Source organism: Pinus tabuliformis, chromosome 3_2 (genome assembly GCF_031772625.1).
Source record: "Pinus tabuliformis cultivar Carrire ecotype Pingquan chromosome 3_2, CPIR1, whole genome shotgun sequence".
NCBI classification, from domain to species: Eukaryota; Viridiplantae; Streptophyta; class Pinopsida; order Pinales; family Pinaceae; genus Pinus; species Pinus tabuliformis.
Window position 1 is genome coordinate 685,112,206 of NC_142302.1, and position 27,483 is coordinate 685,139,688.

The 27,483-nt window shown below is 33.4% G+C and overlaps 1 protein-coding gene across 1 annotated transcript in view; it reads left to right on the top strand.

Annotated features, from left to right (window-relative positions):
- The window catches only part of LOC149182498 (truncated transcription factor CAULIFLOWER D-like), a 238,842-nt gene that overhangs the window by 38,082 nt on the left and 173,277 nt on the right, over positions 1 to 27,483 (top strand). The window contains exon 2 of the mRNA XM_089414578.1: positions 23,573 to 23,657. Coding sequence (XP_089270704.1) covers positions 23,573 to 23,657 — 85 coding nt within the window. The remainder of the gene's footprint in view (positions 1 to 23,572; positions 23,658 to 27,483) is intronic.

Here is a 27,483-nt window from a genome sequence, read left to right on the forward strand (position 1 = left end):
CTCATTTCAATTAGAATTAGTTAATGAAGAACATTGGTTGAAAGTAATGGATGAAGTAATAGATTTCTTAGAGAGGAAGATACATGGGATCTGTTATGTTTTCCTAAAGCTAAATATTGTATTGTGGTGAAGTGGGTTTATAAAACCAAATTTAATGAAGAGTGTGAAGTTGGAAGATCCAACACAAGACTAGTAACAAAGGGGTTTGTAATGAGACCTAGAATTGATTTTCGAGAAAAGATTGCAGTAGTGGCCAAATTAGATAAGACAAGGGTAATATTAACAATAGGTTCTCAAAATAAATGGAATGCATACCAAATGGATGTGAAAGTTGCATTCCGAAATGTTATTCTAGAAGAATAATTTTTTTGCAACAACCACTACTATATGGGATAAACACATATGGAGATAAGGTATATAGGTTGAAGAAAACTCTATATGTGTTCAAGAAAGATCTAAGAGCTTGGATAAAAATAGACTCATACTTCATCAGCAGAGTGAACCCACTCTTTATACAAATGTATATAAGAAAGAGAAAATTCTACTTGTTTGTTTATATGTCAATGTTATAATTTTCAATGGAACAATTTATTTAAACCATCAGTGAAATAGAAATTTGAGATGACATACTAGCGCTTGATGAAGTACTTCCATGGAATAGATGTAAGCCATTTATATTATGTCAAAAAAAATATGCATTGTATGTACTTAAACATTTGGAACGATGAGATGCAAGGAGAAAACCACACTATTAGCAATAAGAGTAAAATTTGGTAAAGAAGAGAAAGGTTCAAATGTAGAGCCTACTTTTTTCAAGAGATTAGTTGGTAATCCCATGTATCGCACTATCACTAAGATGAATGCATTCATTTTGATGTCAAGGCTTATGTAGTCACCTAAAGAATTGCATTTGCATGTAGGCAACAGGGTTTTGAGATACAATGAAGGATTAAAAAAAATATGATTACTATAATCTAAAGGTGATGATAATTTATTGATTGGTTCTATTGACATATACCTTGTATCCTAGATAATAGAAGGCATGTATTTCATCTTGTTTTAGGTGAAATTTCATGTGAATCCAAAGAAGAGAAAGGTTCAAATGTAGAGCCTACTTTTTTCAAGAGATTAGTTGGTAATCCCATGTATCGCACTATCACTAAGATGAATGCATTCATTTTGATTTCAAGGCTTATGTAGTCACGTAAAGAATTGCATTTGCATGTAGGAAAAAGGGTTTTGAGATACAATGAAGGATTAAAAAAAATATGATTACTATAATCTAAAGGTGATGATAATTTATTGATTGGTTCTATTGACATATACCTTGTATCCTAGATAATAGAAGGCATGTATTTCATCTTGTTTTAGGTGAAATTTCATGTGAATCCAAGAAACTATCCATTGTCACTCTTCAACAAGAACAAGTTTTTAGTGACAACAATTCGGCCATACCTTGTCAAAGAATCATGTTTTTCACCAAAAGCAATCATATAGACAAAATATATCATTTTATAAGGGAGTTTGTATACAATGGTTATATATATATATATATATATATATATATATATATATGAGTGACATGCCAAGTTAGGTTGGAAATCAAAGTGTATAGAAGTTGAAGGGTCGTTGGAATAATGTAATTATTCAAGTTAATATAGATAGTTGAGTCATTTCTTGTTTGTGCAAAAGACATTTCATCTAGTTCTTGGTAGATAGACCTAGATAGTTCTTAGCATATAGAGGTTTTTAGAGGCATCTTCTTTAATATATTTATATTATTTCATGAAGTAATGAAAAATTTGTGAGAGAAGCATAGGCTCAATATTCTAAAATTATTTGGCTTCAACATATTGAGTGGTTGTGAGTTTATTCTTATAAGATATTTCTGTTGTTTTATGTGAGTATTTTCCCTCCTTTCAATAAATCCCTAGAATAGATAAATTACTTTATGTTAACTAGTTCCAGCCTTAAATGTGGGAAAATATCCCTTCAATAAGTAAATAAAATATTTCATAAAAATATATTGACCATAACCAAAACAAAATTAATAATAATTACATTTTAACATTCCCTTGTTCTAGGCACATGCAACCCAAACTTATTAAATCTTGAGCTGCCCAGTTTATCAATAAAGTCAATTCTTTAGTTTTTAACATGGTATCAGAGTTCCAGGGCTGGTGAGTCAAAGCCAATATGCTTTTATAGCTGAGTGAGTGTAAAGAGGTGATGGAAGAGAGGTCTCTTGGACGGTTTTTTTCTTGTTTTTTATTAGAAAAAAAAAGGGGCTCTTTTTTAATTGAAGGTTTTTGAATTGGGGCATGTTTTTTTAAATTGAATCTCAAACTTGGATTTTGAGAAGGTGTTTTGAGATCGTTTGTTGTGCATCTGGAATAGATCTGGTTGTCTCTTGTCGGAGGTGGTTTTTTTTATTGTCAAGATGAACAATTAGATGGTAGAGGCTTATTTGAACAAGAGCAATAAGCTCGATGGTTCCAATTTCTCCAATTGGAAATTTAAGTTGCAGACCCTGTTGGAGGGGCAAAACACATGGGCGATTGCAACCGGTGATGAGTTGAAGCCGACCCTAGCCACAAGTACAATAGTAGCAACAATCCAAGACTGGGAAAGGTGAGAGAACAAAGAAAAGGTACTGCTCAAAATTTCTGTGAAAGATTGCATTATTCTTTATATTCGAGAATGTAGAGTTGCAGTCGACATCTGGACAACTCTCAAAGACTTGTACGAGATTAAGAAAAAAATCACCTATTTTTTCTAAAGAGAAAGATTCTCTCCATTAAAATGGAGGAGAATGAATCAGTAGCAGCATTCATTTCTCGTATCAAGGAGCTTAAGAATAAGTTGGGCAACATTTACGAAACAATATAAAACATTGATTCGGTCACGACTACTATGAATAGTATGACTGACGACTATTAGATGTTGATCACTAGGTTGAATGTGAGATAAAAATCCCCCTCTTAGAAGAATTAACAGGGATCTTAATGCAGGAGGAGGAAAGGTAGATGACCTTGAAACCCCAAAGCTCAGATATTGCCCTAATGGCAAAGAAGAAGCCCTTCAGAGTAATGACAAATGAATCACACAAAAGCGGAGGAAACCCTCAAAGAAATCCACCTCCATCTTAAGGTATGTCTTCAAACAAATGTGATTTAGGACCAAAATGTTTTTATTGCGGTAAAGTTGGTAATATAGCTAAACATTACTGAAAGAAGAAGTTTGATGAAGGTCAACAGAGACACAAGAAGCATGCAAGCCATCTGGCTTATGCAGATCATAATTAGAATATTAGACTATTCGTATCTGATTTTGCACTGTCAACTAAAGAGGATGAAGCAGAAATCTGGTTCGTGGACTCATGAGCCTCCTCCCATAGGATAGGTAAGAGGCAATGGTTTAAAAATTTCAGAGAATCCAGCAGTGGTACAAAGGTCTATCTTGGAGATGATAAAGGGTATGAAATCAACGGATATGGTGATGTCCCTATTGTACAACTTGATGGAAACATTAGGCATATTCATGCTGTTATGTATATACTCAGGATAAAAAAGAACCTGATTTCTGTATCTAGAATAACATATCAAGATCTTAAGGTAGAGTTCTTTAAATGTTATTATGTAATTAAAGACATGCTGGATTGTATGAAGTCCATTGCAACACATGTACGTGTAGGAGGTTTGTATAAACTGGATGTCAGAAGTGCATCACATCAAGCGTTGGCATCATCACCCATGTCTGCAGAGAATCTATGACATCAGAGATTTGGGCATATAAACTTTAGTGACCTAATTCTTTTCAAAAAAAGGTATGGTGAATGGTCTTAAATAGTATGCATGTTGACTGTGAAGCATGTTCCCTTGGTAAATTACATAGAGATGAATTTCCTACTATTGTTTATATAAAGAAGAGGGATATAATTGAACTTGTACACACTGATCTATGTGGGAAAATGCAGACAAGGTCATTAGGAGGGGCCTAATATTTCCTTATTTTTGTTGATGAATGTACAAGGTTCACCTCAGTGTATTTCCTCAAGAAGAAAATTTATGCTTCTGAATATTTCAAGCAATTTAGAAGTGTGATTGAGAAGAAAACAAGAAAGTTCGTCAAAATTCTTCGCTCAGACCAAGGTGGAGAATTTAAGAAGGGTGACTTCATCAAATACTGCAGAGAACATGAAATACAACTGCAGTTCACAACAGCTTACAATCAGCAAAACAAGGTTGTGGAAAAGAAAAATAGAACCCTCGTGGAGTGTGCTCGTAGTATGTTGAAAGGTAATAATCTGACCAATGGTTTTTCGGCAGAAGTTGCACAACTGCAGTGTATCTTAAGAATAGGAGTCCTACTAAGTGTTTGGATTATAAAACTCCTTTCGAAGCATTGTTTGGCTTCAAGCCTATACTAAGTCATCTTAGAGTCTTTGGATGTAAGGCTTTTTCTCATGTCCTGAAAGAAGATAGGAAGAAGTTAGATTCAAAAGCCATTAAGTGTACTTTTGTGGGATACTGTAGTGAGTTTAAGGCTTATAAGCTGTTTAATCCTTCTACTTACAAGGTGTTTGAAAATAGAGATGTGGTATTCCATGATCATGTAGATGATGGGATCCCTATTCGTAATGACGAAGAATGGCATGCTCCTTTACTGTTAGAAGAAGGTGATGAAACAGGGGCTGTTGAGGAACAACAACAACAACAACAACAGGAGAAGGAAGAAGTGGTTGATGAAATCAGATTTGAAACTAGTCCACAGAGGGGAGATCAGAACAGGCTTGAAGCCACTCCACCACTCAGGAGATCAGGTAGGGAAACTCAATTTCCAGCAAGATATAGGGAGAATGCTTTTATAACTAGTATGTTAAGTGTTGTTGAACCTTCTAGTTATAAAGAAGCTAGTCAACATAGTGAATGGAGGGTAGCCATGGAAGAGGAATATGAATTAATACATAAAAACAAAACCTGAGATCTAGTTGAGTTACCTAAAGGAAAACAACCCATAGGCTGTAAATGGTTATACAAGCCTAAATTTAAAGCAGATGAGAGTATAGACAAATATAAAGCTATGTTGGTTGCAAAAGGGTATTCACAGAAAGAAGGTATTGACTATGAGGAAACCTTCGCCTCTATAGCTAAATTAAACACATTCAAAATGTTAATTTCTATATCTACCAAACATCATTGGATGATACACTAGCTAGATGTGAAATTTGCATTCTTAAATGGAGGATTAAAAGAAGAACTGTATTTAGTGCAACCTGAGGGGTCTGTTAAATAGGGGGAAGAACATTTAGTTTGTAGATTGAAGAAAACATTCTATGGACTAAAATAGACACCCAAGTCATGGTATGACAAAATTGATTCATTTTTCCTACAACATAGTTATAAAATAAGCAAGAATGACCCTAACCTATACACCGTGTTTGACAAAGAAGGGCAAATTGTTTTGATTTCTTTATATGTAGATGATCTCATCATTACAAGAAATGCAGATGAACTCATTAAAGAAATCAAAGATCAAATGTCACAGGATTTCGAGATGAAGGACCTTCAAGAGCTACGCCACTATTTGGGTCTGGAAGTCTGGGGGGATTCTGGCCAGACTTTTCTGTCACAAGGTAAGTATGTCAGGAGCTTACTAGAAAAGTTCAGAATGGATCAGTGCAAATCAACAACAATGTCTTTACAATAGAATACCAAACTTCAGAATGATGATGGTTCTAAGGAGGCAAATGCAACATTGTATAGACAGTTGGTTGGGAGTCTAATCTACTTGAATACAACTAGGCCAAATTTGGCTTATGTAGTCAGTGTAATGAGCCAATTCATGTCAAAGCCTCTTGAGAGTCATTGGGTTGTAGCGAAAGGCCTCTTAAGGTATCTGTAACGAACCTTAGACTTTGGTAATATTTATATTGATTCGTTTGATGTTAGATTAACAATATTTTCAAACTCCGATTGGGATGGAAATGCAGATGGCAGACGATCCATAATAGACTATGCATTTAGCATTGGGTTCGGGTTCATTGCATGGAGTAACAAAAATCAAAACAAAGTATCCTTGTTTTCAACAGAAGCTGAGTATCAAGCGATGTGTGCAACAACTTGTGAAGCAATTTGGTTTAGGAGACTTCTCCATGATGTTGGAGAAGAACAGAAGGTTGCAACAGTTATCAGATGCGACAACCAAGTCCCTATCAAACTTGGAAATAATCCAATATTTCATAAAAACATAAAACACATTGATACACAGTTTCATTTTGTCAGGGAGAAAGTTCAATCAAAAGAAATTCATATTGAATATTGTAATACACGTGACAATGCTGCTGATATTTTCACTAAGCCTCTCGGTAGAATCAAGTTTGAATTGTTTAGGGAAATTTTAGGAATACTTGTGAACCCCTTTATCCATTAAGGAGGAGTGTTGAAGATAGTGGAGAATATGTAAATCTAAAGAGATTCGGTCCACTAGAGCCTTAGATTAGGAATTAGTTCCTACTTCTTAGCTAGTTGTTCTAACTTAGCTAGGTAGAGTGTTCTCCCAGAGGCAGTCTCCAGGTGGATCTCCTCACCTGTGAGCTGTCCAGTTTATCAATAAAGTTGATTCTTCAGTTTTTAACCGATAACCTTTTAAATAAATTACAAATACATATTTAGAATATGTCTATATTCTTCTAAGTTGTCAAATATGAAAAACTAAATACATTATTTAAATATGGTCTTTCCTGATATAAGTTTCTTAAGACTAAATGTTTATCATTATGACCCAGGCAACTTGGCTACCAAATTTCTCCCAATTTCTCTGGGTTTAGATGGAAAGCATTCCTTGCTTTCTGCCTCCCACTTTAAGTGTGAAGTGATGGCTAAAATCATTTTTGAATGTTGCTGGAGTTGATGTGATGTGATGTGATGTGTTGATGAAGTAGCAGGTGCCTAAATAGCTTGGGATGGGAGGGTACGTGTCCAAATGAACCCAAGATGAATGCTACTATGTTGACTGTTGATGAAGTAGCAGGTGCCTACATAGCTTGGGGTGGGAGGGTACATCTCCAAAGGAACCCAAGTCGGACGATGCTATGCTGAATGTGAAGTAGGTGCCTACTAAAGCGGGGTGAGAGGGAATGTCTCCAAAGGAAATCTGCTCTGAATGTTGCTCCTAGTTTAAAAATCCAAGGATTCTAGGTGAGATACAAAATCAGGCCACACCAGAGATATACCTAAACTATAAATGTGTTGTAGACTTGGACAAAAGTGGCCATGGGTTATGTAGATGTTCTGAGGAGGCAAAGGAAATAAGAGTAAAAAAATGAGTAGATGGGCCTTTGCTATGCGTGTTTCTTTTGTGTGGTGGCAATCTTTTGAATAACTAAGGAAGTAACGACCGAGACCTCCAAAATGTGATTAATAAACTGACATATGTGAGAAACATGAGATGGCATGTGGAAGAAATAATGCTTAAGAAAAATAAACTAAAATATTGTGGTTGGAAAATAGGGAGGATGCTAGTAGCAAAAATTTAAAGCAGAAAAAAAACAAAAAAATAGATCAGTCCCCAAGGAGAGACTTTCCCAATTGTTCTGCAATTGATTGGAGGTCAGGCTTAGATATGTTAGATAGCCTCACCTCTCAGCTGGATCTTACAAAACTCTGCACAAAATAGATGAATCAAACTCAATCACACAAGACAAAATAGAAGGCTATAACATTTTGTAACATTCGCTTCTATTATCACCAGGCTTGATAACCTTTTAAAGAGATTACAAACACATGTTTAGAATATGCCTGCTTTCTTATAAGTTGCCAAATAGGAAAAGCTAAATAAATTATTTAGATATTACCTTTCTTGATATAACTTTCCTAAATCTGTATATTTCTTTCCTCATTAGATATTACCATTATCATCCCAGCAACGTAGCTGCCTAACAAATCAATCATCATCCTCTTTTACAACTTTGCGAATTACGTTTTGAATTACCATCACTAAAATATTTCTGACTGTACAACGGCTTTTACAGTAAATTTCATATTTCGATCAGCCATAGCATCTATCGAAAACAAAGTTTTGGTTAGTGCAGCAGCATATAAAACATTCAATGCTATAGCTTTGTTCACGTCTCAACAAAAATGGTTTTTATTCCTTTTACCTCTTAAATTTCATCATCTGTCCAAAGCACGGAGTATCCAAGGTTTACTTCCCCTTTTACACCAGAGTAGGTATACCGAAAGAGCTCCATCACTTTTCGTACCATTACCTTTATATTTATAATTAGTATAGTTATAATTATATTTTTTTAATCTATCTTTTTAGGATTTTCCTTTTAAAATTTTGGATCTATTTAGTCATATATCTTCCCACAACTGGATGGATTTATTTTCTTTAAAAAATAGACATTCCTCTTACTACGAAGGAATTTTTTTGTTTGGGAATATTTTTGAAGTGATATTGATTATTGCATTTTAAAAAATTAAAAACTGTGATTGACCGTCAAATAAAAAGGAATAATTAAAAAGATGTTACGAAAATACTAAGAAATGAAGAGAAAAGGTTTTTAGTTTACGTTCATTTTGATGAAAACAAAAGTTATTATAGTGTGGAGTAGTAGTTTCTCACGGTTATAGTGTCTACCTTTTACGTATGAAAATATTGAGAAATAAAGAAACCAGGTTTTTAGTTTATGTTCATTTTGATAAAAAAAAAGTTATTATAGTGTGGAGTAGTAGATTCGCACGGTTATGGTGTCTTATTTTTTACTAGGATGGATTTATTTAGGGATTTTTATTTTCCACCATTTATTATATTTTTGCTAAGAATTATAATTTTTTCACCATTAAAGATGAGAAACAGATTATTATTAAAAAAGTTGTTGGATATTGTATTGTATTGATTTGAATAACTTTCTAATCAATTAACATATGAGACCATAACCGAAGGTTAAAAAATCAACTTATAGCCATTAGGAAGGAAGGATGATGTAGAAGTATTGTTTATCATTCAACAAGGTTTGGATGTCAACATTCTTACCAATATTTCAACAAAAACTAGGTCCAAGGAAGTTTGGCATATTCAATATTGATCAACACACTGATGAAGATATTAATGTATTGACTATTGTGACAAAGGAAGTAGAAGCTTTTAATATCGCAAAAGTAATTGGAGAAGATGTGGAAGAGCATGCAGATGAAGTAACCTATACAAAAGAAAGTTAGAGTTTAGTTATTCTAAATATTGTAGGGAATTTTGTTGAAGACATTATAGAAGAAAAAGCTGATATTGTACAGGTGAAGCACATTGTGTATATATGCATGTGGAGGATGAAATTGAAACTTTATTCGTAGAAACATCAACCAGTCAGAAGAATCTAACAGTGAAAGCTGAATTTGATTATGAGGCTAAATTGGATTTATTTTGAAGAGTGGCTTGCAAAAGACCAAGTATGATGAACATGGAAGTGAGTATGTAAAAGATACTATAATTACAAAGTAGAAGGAACATGAATGGTGAAGACAACCATCAAAATTCGTGAAGCCTTTGCAACAATGGAAGAGGGAATGAAAGAAAATGAAGATGTTTTTGATCTTACAAAGGTTGAAAGAAAAGTGTAATAAATAATAGTAGAGGTACAAATAGATGCATAAGAAAAACTAGATGAAGACAACACAGAAGATTGGGAAATATTGGAAAAGAAAAGACTGAAGATGAAGTTGAAGTACGAAGAAAACAACACATAATGTAAAGTTTGGAGCAAAATGTAGAAGAAACTTGTAATACATAGAGTTGTGAACAAGCCACACTAGCATGAAAATGTAAATCAACTTTTTCGCTCAATCTTAAGTATTGCAAGCCTAGCTGAGACTTAGAGTAGCTAGTGGTCATAATTAATGTGGAGTGTTGTATTATGTTGATTGGTCCCACTTATCATATAGTTTCTAATAGTGTATAGTAGAGTCTAAAAATATCATAACCATAATTAAATTTCAGAAGATATTTCTAGAGGACTCTCCATGATATTTCTAGAGGATTCTCCATGACTTCTTGGGTCTATTTAATTCAATATCCTTGAGAAAATCAATGAATTCAAGTTATAGAAATCTATTATCTTTTATTATATGTTATTGTGTGGTAATATTATAAATGATTAATTGTTTTAGCAGTTTGGTTTTCTCCTCTATACTTCAATCCGTTTTTCAATTATTCAACTTAATGTTGAGGAGCATCCTCTTTTACATGCTTGTAAACTTATAGTGAGGCTTTAAGGTCTCCAATCAATTTGTCACTATCTTGTAACTCGTTGCAAGAACAATCAACTATGATCTCAAGTTGACCAATATGATTTTTAGTACTTGACACCCTTATTTTCCCGCTTCATTACTCTAATGTGATAAATAGGTTTCAAATTGCTACATTAAGTACATTGAAAAAATTATTCTCCATTTTTCAAGATAAATTGCATGGAATATCTATCTTATGTGTAGTTGGAAGTATCCTATATTGTTGGACTAGTAAAGAATCAAATTATCCATATCTGAGAGAAAAATCCATGTTACACAAGCTTTAGTATTTATAAATGAATGTATTTATCAAACGACATAATCTCTAGTTTTGTTGCAAGATAGTTTACTCTCTTCTAGTTGTATATATTAATTTCAAATATGTAATATATATTTAGTTATATATATAAATACATGTTAGGTGAATTTCACTGGGTGAAGGTGTTAAGATAGTTAGATTACTAGTTGTGGTTTCAATCACATGGTATTGGTGGCTTGTAGTATTCAACGCATTGTATTATGTGTGACAAAGCCTTTAAAAGACTTAGGGACTCTCCATTGTAATGCAACCATTTAGGATGCTCTTGATTATCCACCTATAGATTCCTCCACTCTTATAAAACTAACATGCCTCTTGCTTGCACAACTCACCTAATTCCCAGCTGGATTGGTCTTCTCTCATGCCACTAGTTGTTCCCTTCACTCTCGGTAACAATGCTCATCATGGCCTCCTTCTTGGATTTGTGGCCTCACTAGCTTTTCCCACTACATCCGTTTTCCGAGAACTCTATCCCAACATAGCCTCCCTTTTGCATGATTTCCAAATTTCATGTCACACACATTTCTCACGCCTGAATTCCAAACTCGCCATATTTCTTCGAGTGTTAATATGTCACTAGTTAGGGTCCAAGGGTCAAGTTCAACTAGATCAGACGAGATAAATGTGTACTTGGATATGGTTGGATATGCTTCTATTTGGGGTCTAAGGGTTGGGTTAAACTCATCATGGTAAAATAAGTGTCCACCTCGAATATAGCAAAATTTTAATACAGTCTCAATATCTAGGTGTATGGTTGTGTTTAGTTATGAGGTCCACCCTAGATTAATGCCTACTGGATTTGGCTCATTTGAGGATACAATCTATTACCTTGTGTGTATGCTTGGTTGGGAGTCAGATATGTTGTTGCTTGGATGACTTCACTAATTGGTTTCTTGATCCACATATTCTCTACTCTTCCTTTTTCATGCCCAAAAAAAACTGAGTTACTTTCCCACCTTCACGTGGTAGCAAAACCTCTAGTAGGCACTCAATGCCATGAGTGTTAGACCAACCTTGGCGATTATAACATGTACATAGTGTTAGAGGTGATTATAATATGTATATAGTGTTAATTTGGCACCTCAATGATAAATTTCAATCATTGAATAGATTTCTCTTTTCGAGAGGACCAATTTTAACTTTTGAAGCACATGATTTGGACAAATGATAAGAGTATTTTTGAATTGAAGTCCACATGCGCACAAAATGACTCATTGACCAAAAAGAGAAATTGGACACACTGAGATGGCTATAAATTCCAGTCAAGTGACCCTCATTTGGACATCATCATGATCATTCTTATTTCTTTGGTTTGGCTCACACAGGTTTGAGATGGTTCACAGATATCGGTTCATATAGGTGTGAAATTGCAAGGTCAAAAATTCACCTATGAGATCTAGGGTTTTGGTTTTTAGCCACATGGATGACATGAGAAATTTTCAGTTGCAATCATAGGAACGCAGACTCATGTTTGTGGTTAGAGGGTTCTATCTGCACACATGTACACTCTCTGTGTGTGGTTAGAAATTAGGGTTTGGTTTTTTAGTTAACCGTAGGATTCGACAATTGACCACAGATAGTGACAGTTGACCGCAACCTTCTGAATTGGGGTTTTGATTATTAGGATTTTTGGTTCCATCTCTTGGATGTTGATTAGCTGATTTTGCTGGATAATTTTCTAGTTAAAGATATGGATCATTGTACTCTCTCTCTCTTTTTGCTGAACATTTTATAATAATCTAAAAGGAAGAATAATTTGAAAGGGTTTTCCCCTGATCTCTTACCAATTCTAGTGTCTCTAAGTGTGAATGATTTTATTCTATTGTTCCTTATGTTCCATTGTATAGATGACGATATTGTTCTTTCTATATAATTGCATATGTTGCTGAATAATGTGGAAAAAATGAATAATGTCATGATTTTGTGGGGTGAATTTAAGATGTAAATGAAGAATGCAATTATTTAAAGCAAAGAACAATATAGACCTAAGAAAAAGTAAAATAGTATCAAATTTGGGTTGAAGGAAAGTCATTAAGATCACCACCATAAATACACCATTGATGGAAGCAAGAGAATATGGAGGAGACCTAAAAGAAGGATAGGGTTTGAAGGAAACCCTAGGAAATCTGGTTATTAGGGTTATAGATATTATGAGGTTATGGTTTGGAACTATCCTTGGATTATAACAAATATTTTTAGATATGCAATCTAGAAACCCTAGCATAATTAGTGTGAAGATGATCTAGCACTTATGACATGTTTGATGTAGCAGTAGATGGGATAGTGTAGCAATTCCATGATATTGGAAAAAAACCTATAAATTTATTTACCATATACTCACCACCTCTATGTGATCTTGAAAGTTTAATATATTTGTCACTTCCCTTTTCAATCATGACTTAAAACCTTTAGAATACACTAAAAGCATCATAATTTTATTTTCGAAGATAAACCCAAGTCTTTCGTCTGTAATCATCAATAAAAGTTAAGAAATAAGTCATTACTAGCCAATGGAAGTGATTGGATCCGTCCACACAAAACTGTGTGTACAATTTCCAATTGGGTTTTTTCCCATACAAGAATTCAGATATATATTCGTCTCTGTGATTCTTTGCAAGCATACAAATCTCATATGAGCTTATTGGTTGTTGAATATTATGCATCCTTCTCACCATCTGAGTCTTTTGCAACAAATATACACCACTGAAATATAAATGACCATATCTTAAATGCCATAACCAAGATTCATCCAAACCCTTAGTTTTATAGTCATTGAAAGAGGCCAGTTAATTTATTTCTCATTATAAGTGGAAACATCATATTCTTTGTCATCTCCACCCTTTCTATCAACTACTTACTTGGGTACTTACCAATGATTTTACATACCTTGTCCTTGAAGAACACTTTGTATATTTTCTCTATTAGTTTCCCAATGCTTAACAAATTGCATTTTAAACTAGGTACATAGTATACATCATTGATCATTCTTCTTTCACCATTTCTAGTATATACAACAATCACTCCTTTACCTTTAACACATAAATTATTATCATTTTCCGCCTTTACCTCGAATTGAATACTAGTGCCTTGACTATTAAAAAAATCTATGTTTCCAGTCATTTGATCGTTGCACCCGTTGTTCAAAAACCAAACATCATTTTAACTTTCAGGAGTCACATTACAGGTCAAAAACACAGGTTTTAGATTATCTTTAGACTCTCATGTAATGTGTGTAGAGTATTTGTTAGCATCTTCCCGCTTATTGCAACACTGGCTAGCAAAATGACCACAACTTTTGCCACTAATAACATTTTACCTTAGACTTATCATACCTTTGATTTCATACCTTTGATTTCGTTGTTGTTAGGTTCTGCTGCTATTTCCCCTTAAAATAAAAGGGCACTGCTGAGATTTATCTTCAGATTAAGATTTATTTTTGTTGCATCTTTGATCAACTGTTTTGCTCCTCTTCCGTTGTAATTTGACCTTCCTCTATCTCTTTCTCTAGTGCTTTCCATTGAGTTTGGAAGGAATTCTTTAATGGATTATCATTATATCTTGTCATCTTGGATTTATGTGGAACCATAGAACCACTAAACTCATCAATTTCTATTTAAATAGTGCCTTTAAACTCTTCTATGGATACAACCACAGTATCAATTTTCTTTGGAAACTAAGAAAGATCTTCTTAGCCACTCTCTTATTTGAGATATCATCAGCATATTGTCTCAATTGATTAAAAATGCTCATGAGATGAACAATAAAACTAACCAGAGTCTTGCTATCTTTCATTTTCAAATTCTCAAAATCTCTCACGTTATGTAAACTGTCATTCTTCATTAGGGATACACCCAGATGACATGTTTCAAGAGTGTCCTAAGCCTTCTTTGAAGAATCTGCATTTGACACCTTTAAAAATATGATGTCATTTAAGCCCTTGCTGAATAATAGTAAGAGCTTTATTATCCTTCTACCTATTTTCTTCAACAAATCTCAGTCTGTGTTCATTAGAGCCATTTCTGCTGCATGGTCATCAAGCTATAGATACCCATTAGTGGCGAATTGCCAAAGCTCATGATAATGCAGTAATGTTCTCATTCTAATAAACCAAGAATCATAATTTTCCTCTGTCAGAATAGGAACCTGTGGGTGAGCCATAGTATTGTTTGATGTCATTTCAATTTAGTTTCCGGACAATTGAAATCTTCAGATAGATGGCAAGAGCTCCTTCTAGCTATGATATCAAATTGAAAGAGAGAGGGGACAACAAAATATGCAGTTAGAGCTGCCAGCTCAAAAAATTTCAACAATTAAATTAATCTATGTAACAAATGCAATACTTTGTTTCGAACAAGTTGTAGCAGAGTTACAACAGCTTTACTGAACAAAAGTGCAGCAGATTTGTGATAACAACTAATGGAGTTGCAGTAGTAACCATATCAAGCGGAGTTAGAACAACAATAACAAAAGTGTTGCAACAATATATAGAGGAGTTGCAGACAGTATAATAAAGGAGTTGCAACAACTAACAACTACAGTCAACAGAGTTGCAGCAACGGGACAATGGAGTTGCAGCAACAGAAATGAACATAGTTGTAGCAACAGACAGCTGCAACATTTATAAGCTACAACTAAAGAAAAATACTCTGTTTTATTCCACTACTCTGTGTTCTTCCTTTCGTTATATTAATGGATATTTATGCATAGCTTTCTGTCAGTTAATTAGATTTAAAAATTTAATTGCCCCATTCACGGATAATCCTTAATCTCAAGGGAGCAAAAGGTCAAAACTGAAAATGTTCGAGGACGGTGTTGTTCCTTTGGATTTCAACTAGTTGAGACGGTGATAAGTCTTCATTATTTCACGTCACCCCTTCGGATTTAAATGACTTGAGGTAGTGATAGCTTTTCACGATTTTAGCCATCAGGGAAATACTTACTATTACTGACAACATTGAAGAAGCCCACATGCAGGTTCAATCAAAATTACTCACAACATAAACCTATGCATCTATATCTATTTATTTCCTCAGGCTCAGAACTAAAATTAACCACACAAAATAAATAAATAAATATACATATATATATATCCTCGTACCACACAACTACTTTTCCATTTTACTTCTAATAGATTGATTAATATCGTACTGTACCGTAGATAGAGAACGTTATACCGAGAAATTAGAATGTTGTTAATCATCTTCCTCTGTGACATGACACTCCCACTGTGTCTGGTTTTCAAATTCACGTATGTGGAAGTTTTAGTATCAATTGGAGGATGTACACTTCTGGGCTGCAATCACTTTCACATATCTGTTGTTCGTGTTCTTTTATATCTTCGTGCACATGGTAAAATGTTTGAATTCCTTGGCAGACTTTATTCACTGCAGTGAGCCATCAGGGAAAATCCACGGCCTCTGATGAAAACAACTTAGAACACCAAATTCACACTGACGAAATTCAACTCTGGAGAAAATTTTGAAACCCTTAATTAGCACGAATTCACATGATTTAAGAAACAAATGGAGCAATTATTTTTCAAAACCCTAAGTAGACTTAGACGTATAAAAAGTTAAGTGTAAGGGAAGCAATAGATATTAGGAAAATGGAGACAACAAAGGACTGAAAAGAGAAGGTGAGACAGTATAGACTTATTTTGCATACATAAAAAGACGATTGGCTTCAAGGTAGATTCTCTACTCGGTTTTGACCCTTTTGCATCTTAATACAATGTCAAGAAGCTTCTATTCACTATCATTTTCGAGGCTATTTTGTGCATGTAGTATGAGACAAAAGTCCAAACAAGTTTGGAAGCAGACACAACGGACCGTCTCTGTATTACGTGCATGCCGTGGACCGTGGAGATTTAATGGTAACTATCAAACTCAAAACTTTCATATAGGTTTTGAGTTTCCTCTCTGCCTTTTATTTCTTCGGTTTTGGTCTTTTTATTGTAGAGTTTCAAGCACAATACTATATCCCAATTTTTTTATATCGACCTTTCTGCACATGAAGCTGCCACTACTACAATCAAAATTTATTGCACAATACTATATAATATATATTAAACTAGTTTGTAGAGGATATATATATATATATATATATATATATATATATATATATATATATATATATATATATATATATATAAAGCTTGATTATACTGTAGACAACGAACCCGATACCCATAAATGAGAGAGGTTGTTAACAACCTTTTGAGTTTCCTCTTTGCCTTTTATTTCTTCGGTTTTGGTTTTTTTATGGTAGAGTTTCAAGCACAATACTATATCCCAATACTTACGCTCAGTGAAGGTGAGTTCTGGAGATAGAAAAATTCCTTCTGTCGTGTATCCCTGGTCAATGCACCTTTAGATGCTTTCATCTCCTGAGGATTTTAGTACCGAGCGAAAGGTTACACCTATGCAATAGGCCTTGCTTGTATAGTTGAACCTATTTGATAGGCGCGCATGAGGGGAGAAAGCACTACGTATGGAAATTGACAACACAAAAGCTTCGTTATAGCCCATATGCATTACCCTTTTCTGAAGGGTAGTGAGAATGGTTGGGACAACAAACATCCATCTCGTTTGTACTTCGGATACCCTTATAATGGAACCATCGGAGATTGTTGAAGTGATTAATCCCCGGAGAATACAGGGCGTTAAGAACAAAGAAATTGTTAGAGGTTCCATTCCTAGTAGTAAGATCCTTGGTATTTGGAAAAGAATCTTTGCAAGAAGGATGGCTAGAGATTCATTGGAAATACACTAGCCCCTGTTAATTCATAATATTGGGTCAGAATCTTTTTTTTTTTTTTTTTCAATTCCACGGATTACTCCCCATATTACCTACTGTAAAGAAAGGAGGAGCCGTATGAGGTGGGAATCTCATGTACGGTTTTGAAGCGGAGATCATTTCAATGGAATGAACGACCGTAACGAATGTCAGCTCAATTGGAAGGGGAATAGGCGGAAGCAATAAAAAAATATTATGAAGCTATGCGACTGGAAACTGGTCCTTATGATCGAAGTTATATACTATATAATATAGGTCTTGTGCATACAAGTAATGGGGAACATACGAAGGCTTTGGAATATTATTTCCAAGCATTAGAACGGAACCCATCCTTACCACAAGCTCTTAATAATACGGCCTTGATCTGTCATTACGTGCGACTATCTGTACCATAGAATAACTTAGCTAATAACTACTACGAGTAAGGACAAAAGAAAAGGCTTTCTACATATGCACCGTCCCAAGTAACGGTATTTTATCAGCTGTAGCGAAAAAAACTCTCATAGGAGCCCAAATATGAATAGATAGAGCCTAAATATTCCATGGATAATAAATTCAATTGATGATGGAAGCACCATAAAGATCAATTATTGAAAGAAGGTTCAGGCTGATACGATCAAATCTGCTCATTGACAAGAATCAGGAATCAACTTATGTAATAAAGTTGATCTACTAAGCTATTGAGCAGCGGTGTAGCATCAGATCCTAAAGATGTGAAGTACTCCAGCCAGAGAGTACTCTCCAAAAATTCTATACGGAACTGAGATAGTTACCTTGCAAAAAGACTTTGATTTGGACAATCAATCTGAAGTATAGAAAGAGATATACTTCATCTTTTTGAGGGTAGGAGAAAAGATAGAACCTGATCATTGAATTGATTGGAAGTTAAATCAGAAACTCATGTCATTGACTTTTTTTGGTCCTTTGGTTAATATGAACTCCCAATGAATCATCTCCAATTCTTTGGAAATTTTGGTAGAGGACTAAAGAATAGTGGATTGAGCCATACGAGGTAGGAAACTCTCAAGTACGGTTCTGAGGGAAGAAAAATTTTCCAAGTTTACCTATCCCGACCGAGGAGAACAGGTCATTCGACAGGGAGATCCTAAAACTGCGGAGGCTTGGTTCGATCAAGCTGCTGAGTATTGGGAACAAGCTATAGCACTTGCTCCAGGCAATTACATCGAAGCACAAAATTGGTTAAAGATTACAGGACGCTTTGGAGAATGAGAGTTTCTATTATTGGGAAATCGTTTTCATTATTGAATATCTGACTCGAAATCAATGGGATTTTTCCAGAATATTCCCAAAAATTAGATTCTATTTCGTCGACATCTTATAGGAATATATTTACAATATAAAAAGAATACCTTTTCTGATTCTGGATTGTTGATGGATCTTCTTAATAGGGGTAAAATCCATCCGGATATTTTTTTCATTAATGATCCATGAATAACGATTTATAATGGATGGCCTTTTATATGGGACATACAGAGGAGTATCAATAGATGGATAAATATATATATATATATCCATATATACAGATATATTTATTTATCCATCTAGAAACGGTGTAATAATCACCGTTGCTTTTTAAAATTACAAAAAAAAGGCTTTTTTGCATGATAAAAGCCCACAGTCCATTGAGCACCTCAAAGATATGTCATAATAGAATTGAACACCTGCCTCAGATTGACTCCCGTATCATAGTCGCTCTAGTCATAAACTAGAAAATAAAGGGAGAAACGAGTTGAGATATATCTCTCGTAAGTTCACTAATTGCTATTGGCAGGTTTCTTATTATTTAAGTCCCGTCCGAAAAGGGGAGAATTCAATGACCATTCGTTCACCAGAACCAGAAGTAAAGAAAGTAAAGGTCGTAGTGGATAGAGATACTGTAAAAACATCTTTTGAAAAATGGGCCAAACCTGGTCATTTCTCAAGGACGCTAGCTAAAGGTCCTGATACTACCACTTGGATCTGGAACTTACATGCTGATGCTCACGATTTTGATAGCCATACTAATAATTTGGAAGAGATTTCTCGCAAAGTCTTTAGCGCTCATTTTGGTCAACTAGCCATCATCTTTATTTGGCTAAGTGGGATGTACTATCACGGCGCTCGTTTCTCCAATTATGAAGCATGGCTGGCTGATCCCACTCACATCAAACCCAGTGCCCAAATAGTTTGGCCAATAGTAGGCCAAGAAATATTGAATGGGGATGTAGGTGGAGGTTTTCGAGGGATACAAATAACCTCTGGGTTCTTCCAGATTTGGCGAGCATCTGGAATAACCAGTGAATTACAACTTTACTGCACTGCAATTGGTGCATTGATCTTTGCAGCGTTAATTCTTTTTGCTGGTTGGTTCCATTATCACAAAGCTGCCCCAAAATTGGCTTGGTTCCAGGAAGTAGAATCCATGTTGAACCATCATTTAGCAGGGTTACTAGGACTTGGATCTCTATCTTGGGCAGGACACCAAATACACGTCTCTCTACCCATTAACCAACTTCTAGACGCTGGAGTGGATCCTAAAGAGATACCACTTCCTCATGAATTTATTTTCAATCACGATCTTTTGGCTCAACTTTATCCCAGTTTTGCTAAGGGATTGACCCCATTTTTAACCCTGAATTGGTCGGAATATTCAGACTTTTTGACTTTTCGTGGAGGATTAAATCCAGTAACGGGGGGTCTGTGGTTGACCGATACTGCGCATCATCATTTGGCTATTGCAGTTCTTTTCCTGATAGCCGGTCATATGTATAAGACCAATTGGCGCATTGGCCATAATCTCAAGGACCTTTTAGAAGCCCATAAAGGTCCATTTACGGGGGAGGGCCATAAAGGTCTTTACGACATCTTAACTACCTCGTGGCATGCTCAGCTAGCTGTTAACCTAGCTATGTTAGGATCTTTAACTATTGTTGTAGCTCACCACATGTATTCGATGCCTCCCTACCCATACCTAGCTATTGATTATGGTACCCAACTCTCTCTGTTCACACATCATATGTGGATTGGTGGGTTTATCATAGTTGGCGCTGCTGCACATGCAGCGATTTTTATGGTAAGAGACTATGACCCAACTACTCAATACAACAATTTATTAGATCACGTTCTTAGACATCGTGATGCAATTGTATCACACCTCAACTGGGTATGTATATTCTTAGGTTTCCATAGTTTTGGTCTGTATATTCATAATGATACTATGAACGCTTTAGGACGTCCTCAAGATATGTTCTCAGATACTGCTATACAATTACAACCTATCTTTGCGCAATGGATACAAAACACTCATGCTTCAGCACCTGGTTCAACAGCGCTTGGTGCAACAGCGAGTACCAGCTTAACCTATAAAACTATATAATATAATACTATATAATATATATTAAACTAGTTTGTAGAGGAAATATATATATATATATAAAAGCTTGATTATACTGTAGACAACGAACCCGATACCCATAAATGAGAGAGGTTGTTAACAACCTTCCTGTCCAATGGCACTCCCACTTTGTTTGGTTTTCCATTTCTCCTATGTGGATGTTCTAGTGACAATTACAGGATGCGCACATCACGGCTGTAGTAACTCCCACATATCCTCTGGTCGTGGGTATTTACGACTGTAGTTTCACAATTTTGGGTTCTGATGTTTTCTTTTTTGTTTTTTTAAAGATATTTGACAAAATTACTTGTATAAATTGTACAATTCATATTTTCCAAAAAAATTCTCAAATAATGAATTTAGTTATTCAATCAAAAAGAATTTTAAATAACAAAAATCACAAATTAAATTACATTAAAAAAGCCCAAAAACGTAAAATAGTTAGAGAAGGAGCCTAGTCAAATGTTTGAATTCATTGTCAGACTATACCCTCTGCAAGAATCCAGAAAAGCCCATGACCTTTGAAAAATCCATGACCTTCCATGAAAGCAACTTAGAACACCAAATTTAACTATAAACAAATTTTTGGTATCCCTAATTCAATGGAAGTCACAAATTCCAAGATATAAAGAGGGAAGAGTAAGCGAGAAAAATCTCTGAACTTTGAAAAACCCGTGACCTTATAAGAAAACAACTTATAAAACCAACTTTAACTATGGACAAATTTTTGGAATTTCTAGCTCGCACGAAGTCACAAGATTCTCGGATATAAAAAGGGAAGAGTAAGGGAAGCAATAGATATTTGAAAAAATGGAGGCGACAGAAGATTCTTAGAAGAAGATTGGCGCGCAAGAAGTTATTCTTCTTCGTTTTTGGCTATTCGCGTCAAGCTTCTGCTCGCTTTCTTTCACGAAGTTATTTTGTCGATGAACTCTGATATTCACGACGTTATTTTGTGCATGTAGTCTCATATAAAAGACCATTAGGTCAATAAGCTTGCAAGCAAACACGAGATTGTCCCTTTTTTTATCTTTTCAGCAAAGTTTCTTGGTTGTTTTGTTTTCTACGTATGTTTTGCATCTCAAATCTAAGGGGTCAATGTCTCTATGATCACATCGTATTCTATGCATGCCGTGGAGATTTAAGGTGGTTATTAAACTCAAAATTCTCGTATAGGTTTTGAGTTTCTTAATCTCCGTTTTAATTCTTGGAGTTTGTTTCTAATGGTTTTCTCCAGTGGAAATAGTATGCTTTCAATGTAAATGTACATTTGGAAGACGGGAGAATCAAAATTTGGACATTAGTATATTTGGAAGATTGGTGAATCAAAATTTGGACATTTAGTATGTGTTGGATCTTGTATTTCATAGTTACTAGTTTACGTTTTGATTGATGTTTAAAGTATATAATTTTATAGTATTGATCAATGTTGAAAGTATGTATTTTTAATAGCAATTTCATCAAGGAAAAAGACAAATAGTCGCAACTAAAACATGCAAATTAACAGGAGCTCAACTAATAAAATAATAATTTAGAAAAAAAATATTCATTATTTTTAAAAAGAGATAATTTTTTCAGAGTAAACCTAGGATGTAAGTTTATTAATAATTAGGCACATGTATTTTAGAACAGGGCTTCCACAAATTTAATTTAATTATCAGTAATTATTAAATGGTTTGTAGAGACTTGATCTTCATGAAATACTCTAAAATATTAATAGTACTAAAAATTTCCAGATAATATTCTAAAATATTCATAATAGTATACAAATTAGGGGTTAAGATTAATTAGAAAAATTGTCATATAAATTTATTTATAGATTTTTAGGCATGTGGTATTGATAAACCATGGCATTGACCTATGATATTGCAACAAACTGTATTCATAAATTAAAAATATCCATAATAACATGGAGATAAATCTCAATGATTAGAATTCTTATTGTATATTTTTTCAAATGTATATATTTTTAACCTATATATTAATTTATTAAATTATTTAATAATAATAATAATAATAATTTAAAATAAATTATTAGTAAGTAAATTATTACTATTATTTTTTTAATTATAACAAATTAATACGTAACGTACAACAAGTGTTAAGTGTTTTTATCTATGTTATAGATAAATGTCTATCAATATTTGTGAACCAATTTATTTATATAATTACAATAATAAATATCTATTCTAAATAAATTATAAATACTTTCCGATATGAAGCATTCATGGGCTAAAGCGATAATATTCCAAAAGAAAGCGTGAAGCACACGAAACCAAAAAATGTTCCATAAAAATCTTGTTGAACCAAAATCCAACTCTATGTCCAACACTATCAAAATGACATGTAAAAAGAACATAATAAAAATTCAGTGTACTTTGCCATATAGGTGTTAACCTTATGTTTATTTTTCCATGGTTATTTTTATTTTTCACGAAATTTTATAATCTTATAATGTACTGACAAAACGCTACACAAAAACAATTTACTGAAAAAATTCGTAGCTGATAAACTATTAAATAATATAACGTCATTTAAATGTTTTGGGCATAACGCTTTACATTTTTTTTAATAAAAGAGTGATAATATAAAGCACAAGAAGCAGCGGATACAACACTCGTGTTTCATTGTCTTTCAACGTAATTGTGTGACCTATGAAATGATAGATTCCGAATATGATCTTGTATGCAACTGAAAGTCAAATCTATATTTATTTTTGTTATCTTTAAACTAAGAAGCTGCTAAGTATTTTTTTTTTAATGTGTTTGAACTTTGAAGCATGGCAACAATACTGGAAAGATATCGCATATACACGGAAACAGATGGAAACATGGGGGCTTCGTCGTCGGTCCAAAGCGTGAAGGTAAAAGCTTATGACCACTTTATATTCATTATAATAAATTGATTTCAAATTATAGTGTCATGCCGAGCAACTGATTCTCTTCATAGTGATTCCGAGTTCGAAAAATTATCTGCCATTTTTTTTATCAAACGGAAATATTATACAAATCTTTTTTTAAATTTGGTGTTTTAGAATATTTTTATAGCAACCGATTTAGTAAATTAGTATAAATTTATTTTAACGATAGATTTAGTAAAAAATTAAATTTTTTAATATGGGAATCTATTTTTAAAATGTAAAACTTAAATCAAAATATATACATTAATACTTTTTAATACTTGATAAATCCAAGATTCAGATAAATATATAACAATCTTTTCTCCCTAAAAATTACACAACTTACATTATTTTTTATTTAAAATAACTTAAAAAAAAATCTACTCTAAGAAAATTACATATCAACTATAGAATACAGCTCTCAAAACAAAATATGAACAGTTGGAAATTAGATTTTAAATTGCACTCACCAACCATAGAAAAAGTAAAATTCTGTATTTCACTATTAGTAATAAAATTATGTAAATTTCACTATTAGTAATAAAATTATGTATTTCAATAATAGTACTCTGTAGGGGCTACTCACCATTATTTATTTTTGGATTTAAAATTTCAATAGAGAAGAAGCAATAAATCAACTCTATAAAATGAACTTACAAAAGACAAGAGTAAAGGTATCTCTTTCTATTTAAAATGATTTATTTTTGGTTTTAAAAATTCAATAAAGAAGAGACAATAAATCAGCTCAATAAAGTGCACTAACAAACCAGTACACTAATAAACAATGGCAATAGTAAAGTTATCTATTTTAGCATAACTATTTGTATTTGCTACTCAAAGTTATTTTTGTTATCTTTCCCATAATGTGTTTTGTTTTTTGTCAAACTCCTTCCATGTTTTGTTAAAATAAAAATTCAATAGAGAAAAGCCAATAATATAAAAATTCAATAGAAAAGAGCCAATAATATAACGTAATAGCATATCTGAATCATGATCGTAAAAACATAAAATCTTATTACATAAAATTGTATTAAAATATATCAATAGAATAAAATAATCATGATGAATTCAACATATTATCTGTACTGATTATAAAAACATAAAATCATAAAATCTTATTAAAATATATCAATAGAATAAAATAATCACGATGAATTCAACATATTATCTGTACTAATTGAATTTTTGTAAGAAAGAGAACATTTCTTCCAGTTATTTAAGTTAAACCCAATGGACATGGAAACATAGTACTTATCCATTTATTGTTTAATTTTGTTAATCCTTAAACTATGTATGCATACAACTGAGAATAAAAAAAAATGAATTATAAATATGCATGCAATCCGTAAGCTAAAAAATGCAATGCAACTACCTCACGAACAACAAATAACAATCCGGAGATATTCTTGTTGGAGTGGGACAAGTGAGATATCCTCCATGAACCATATTAGTTTCTCTTGTTTATATCAAAGTATATCTACTTTCCATGTGAGTTACACCTAAAGTGTCCTTGCCTTCCTCTTAATTTAGGAATGTTTCTAGATTTGTAAAAATGTTGTAAAACACATTTATTAATGTTGACGTGGATATATGAGAGGAGGTGGAAACTCTAGAATAATATGGAGGTTAGTGATGTTGTTTGGAAATGATGGCATATTGTTTTTGCATTCATGAGGTTTTGTTCATCATAAATGACTTATAAGATTCCCGAAACATGGAACAACCAAAGTCGAAGTGATGTGCTGGAACACAGATTCTATATATATATATATATATTTATTGATCGAAAAGAAGATATTGGCCTTTGCAATATTGCACTACCTCATTAAAGGAATCATTGTTATTTCAATTATATTTCTTCCAACCATAGCACTAGATCCTTGAGGTGTAGAAAGCATATGGATGTGCAAGTTAATTAACAAGATGGCGTGATTTATGAAATTTTTGGAAAGTTGATGGGTATGGGTTCTATTTTTTTGAGGGTGAGTCCAAAAGTGTTTACTTGTTTTAGGGTGATTCATGATATTTGTGGTACAATATATATGTATGATGTGATTATCTATGATCCATGATACAATTGCACAATGGGATGATCTATATTGGATCATTATATTATTTGTTATTAATGTCGATCCATTGAAAGTGGGAAAATGGAGAAACAACTTATAGGACCATTTTTATCAAGTATACCCAATTTGATGAATTGATATTGGAAAGTTTTTAGATGTAGTTTGAGGCATTAAATGAAGTTTTCTTGGGGTACAAAATATATCTCATGTGAAATACCTCCTATAACTATTCTTGACTCACAAACCTTTCCAAAGGTGTAAGAAATACATCAAACAAAGTCCATATGCAAAAGTTATGCCACCTGAAAGTTAACCTTCCTATGTTTTCCTCCATTATACAAGAGGATGCTATGATTCAAGTGAATTCTATGTTTTTGTTCCATAACATCTCATGGGTAATAGGTGTGAAGTAACTCCATAGACAATTCCTACTCGTTTATATTTGCATTATTCCCATTCTAGAAAAAAAGTGTAGAGCAACCTCGTCTTTCAACTAGGGTTTCTATTGAAAGGGATTCCCATAATATATCTTTTTTTTGTGCTTTGTATTTGTTTTTGTATTTTACTATTCCTTTTTTCTACTTTTACCTATTACATGCATAAATGATAAAATCAATAGCAATAGAGATGGAATCTAAATGTTTTTTCCCTCCATAATATAGATTTTGATTTATTTTAATATGTTTGTTGTGACAAATTGTCCAGTGGTATATCCCCGATAGTTTATACATCATATAAGTATTAGAGTAGGTTTCTTTGGGTATTTTTGAGTAGTTACAAGGGATCTAGAAAATGGTTTAGGCCAGAAGTTGGAAAACCCCAACCATGAATGACAATTTTTTTTATAATAACCCTTAAGATTTAGAAAGGTATAGGTTCTTAAGGCCATTACCACAGGTCTAGGATATCATCCATAATATTAACCTCTTTATGGTAGCTTCGACAAATAAGATTGGAATGATAGAAGACAAAGGTTCCAAATCATAGCGTAGATTAGAGGGAAAATGTAGATCCAAATGATATAGAGAAAGAGTCTAAGAAAGAACCAAAAAATGAGCATGTAAGATCAAGCGTCATTATACATTCATCATATGTTCTTAATATGGAGGCAACAATGGACATTGAGTCATATAAAGGTGATATCATTGCTTTTAAATTAGATGACTAGCTAAAAGAATTAGTTTACATTAGTGTTCACACCATGGATGAGCAATATAAATTTCATTTTCTTGTTTGAAATTAAAGGTCATTCCATAACCTAGTGGGAAAGCCACGTAGAAAAACTAAGGATTGAAGAGGATCCTATAGTAACTACGTGGGAGGATTTTAATACCCTAATAATGTTTGAATTCTACCCTACCAGATATGTAGAGGACTAGTGGATATAATGTTATACTTCAGGAAGAGACAGGGGAAGAGTGGATACTAATACATGACAAAATTCAAGAAGATGACAATAAATTTAGGCATCTAATGGATACCGAAATGGGCATCCTGTCAACATACATTCACCACTTTTTGATAAATTTTTCCCATCCATATATCATATTGTAACCCATTTTTTCCATAACAATGCATTTTTTACCAAGATATAATATTTCATTGATTATTTCACTTTTGTGTTCATTCTTATGCATTGAGGAAGGAATCCACATTTTTATGTTAACTAAAAAGGAATGAACGACAAATACTATAGACATGCTCATTACAAGTAACCTTAG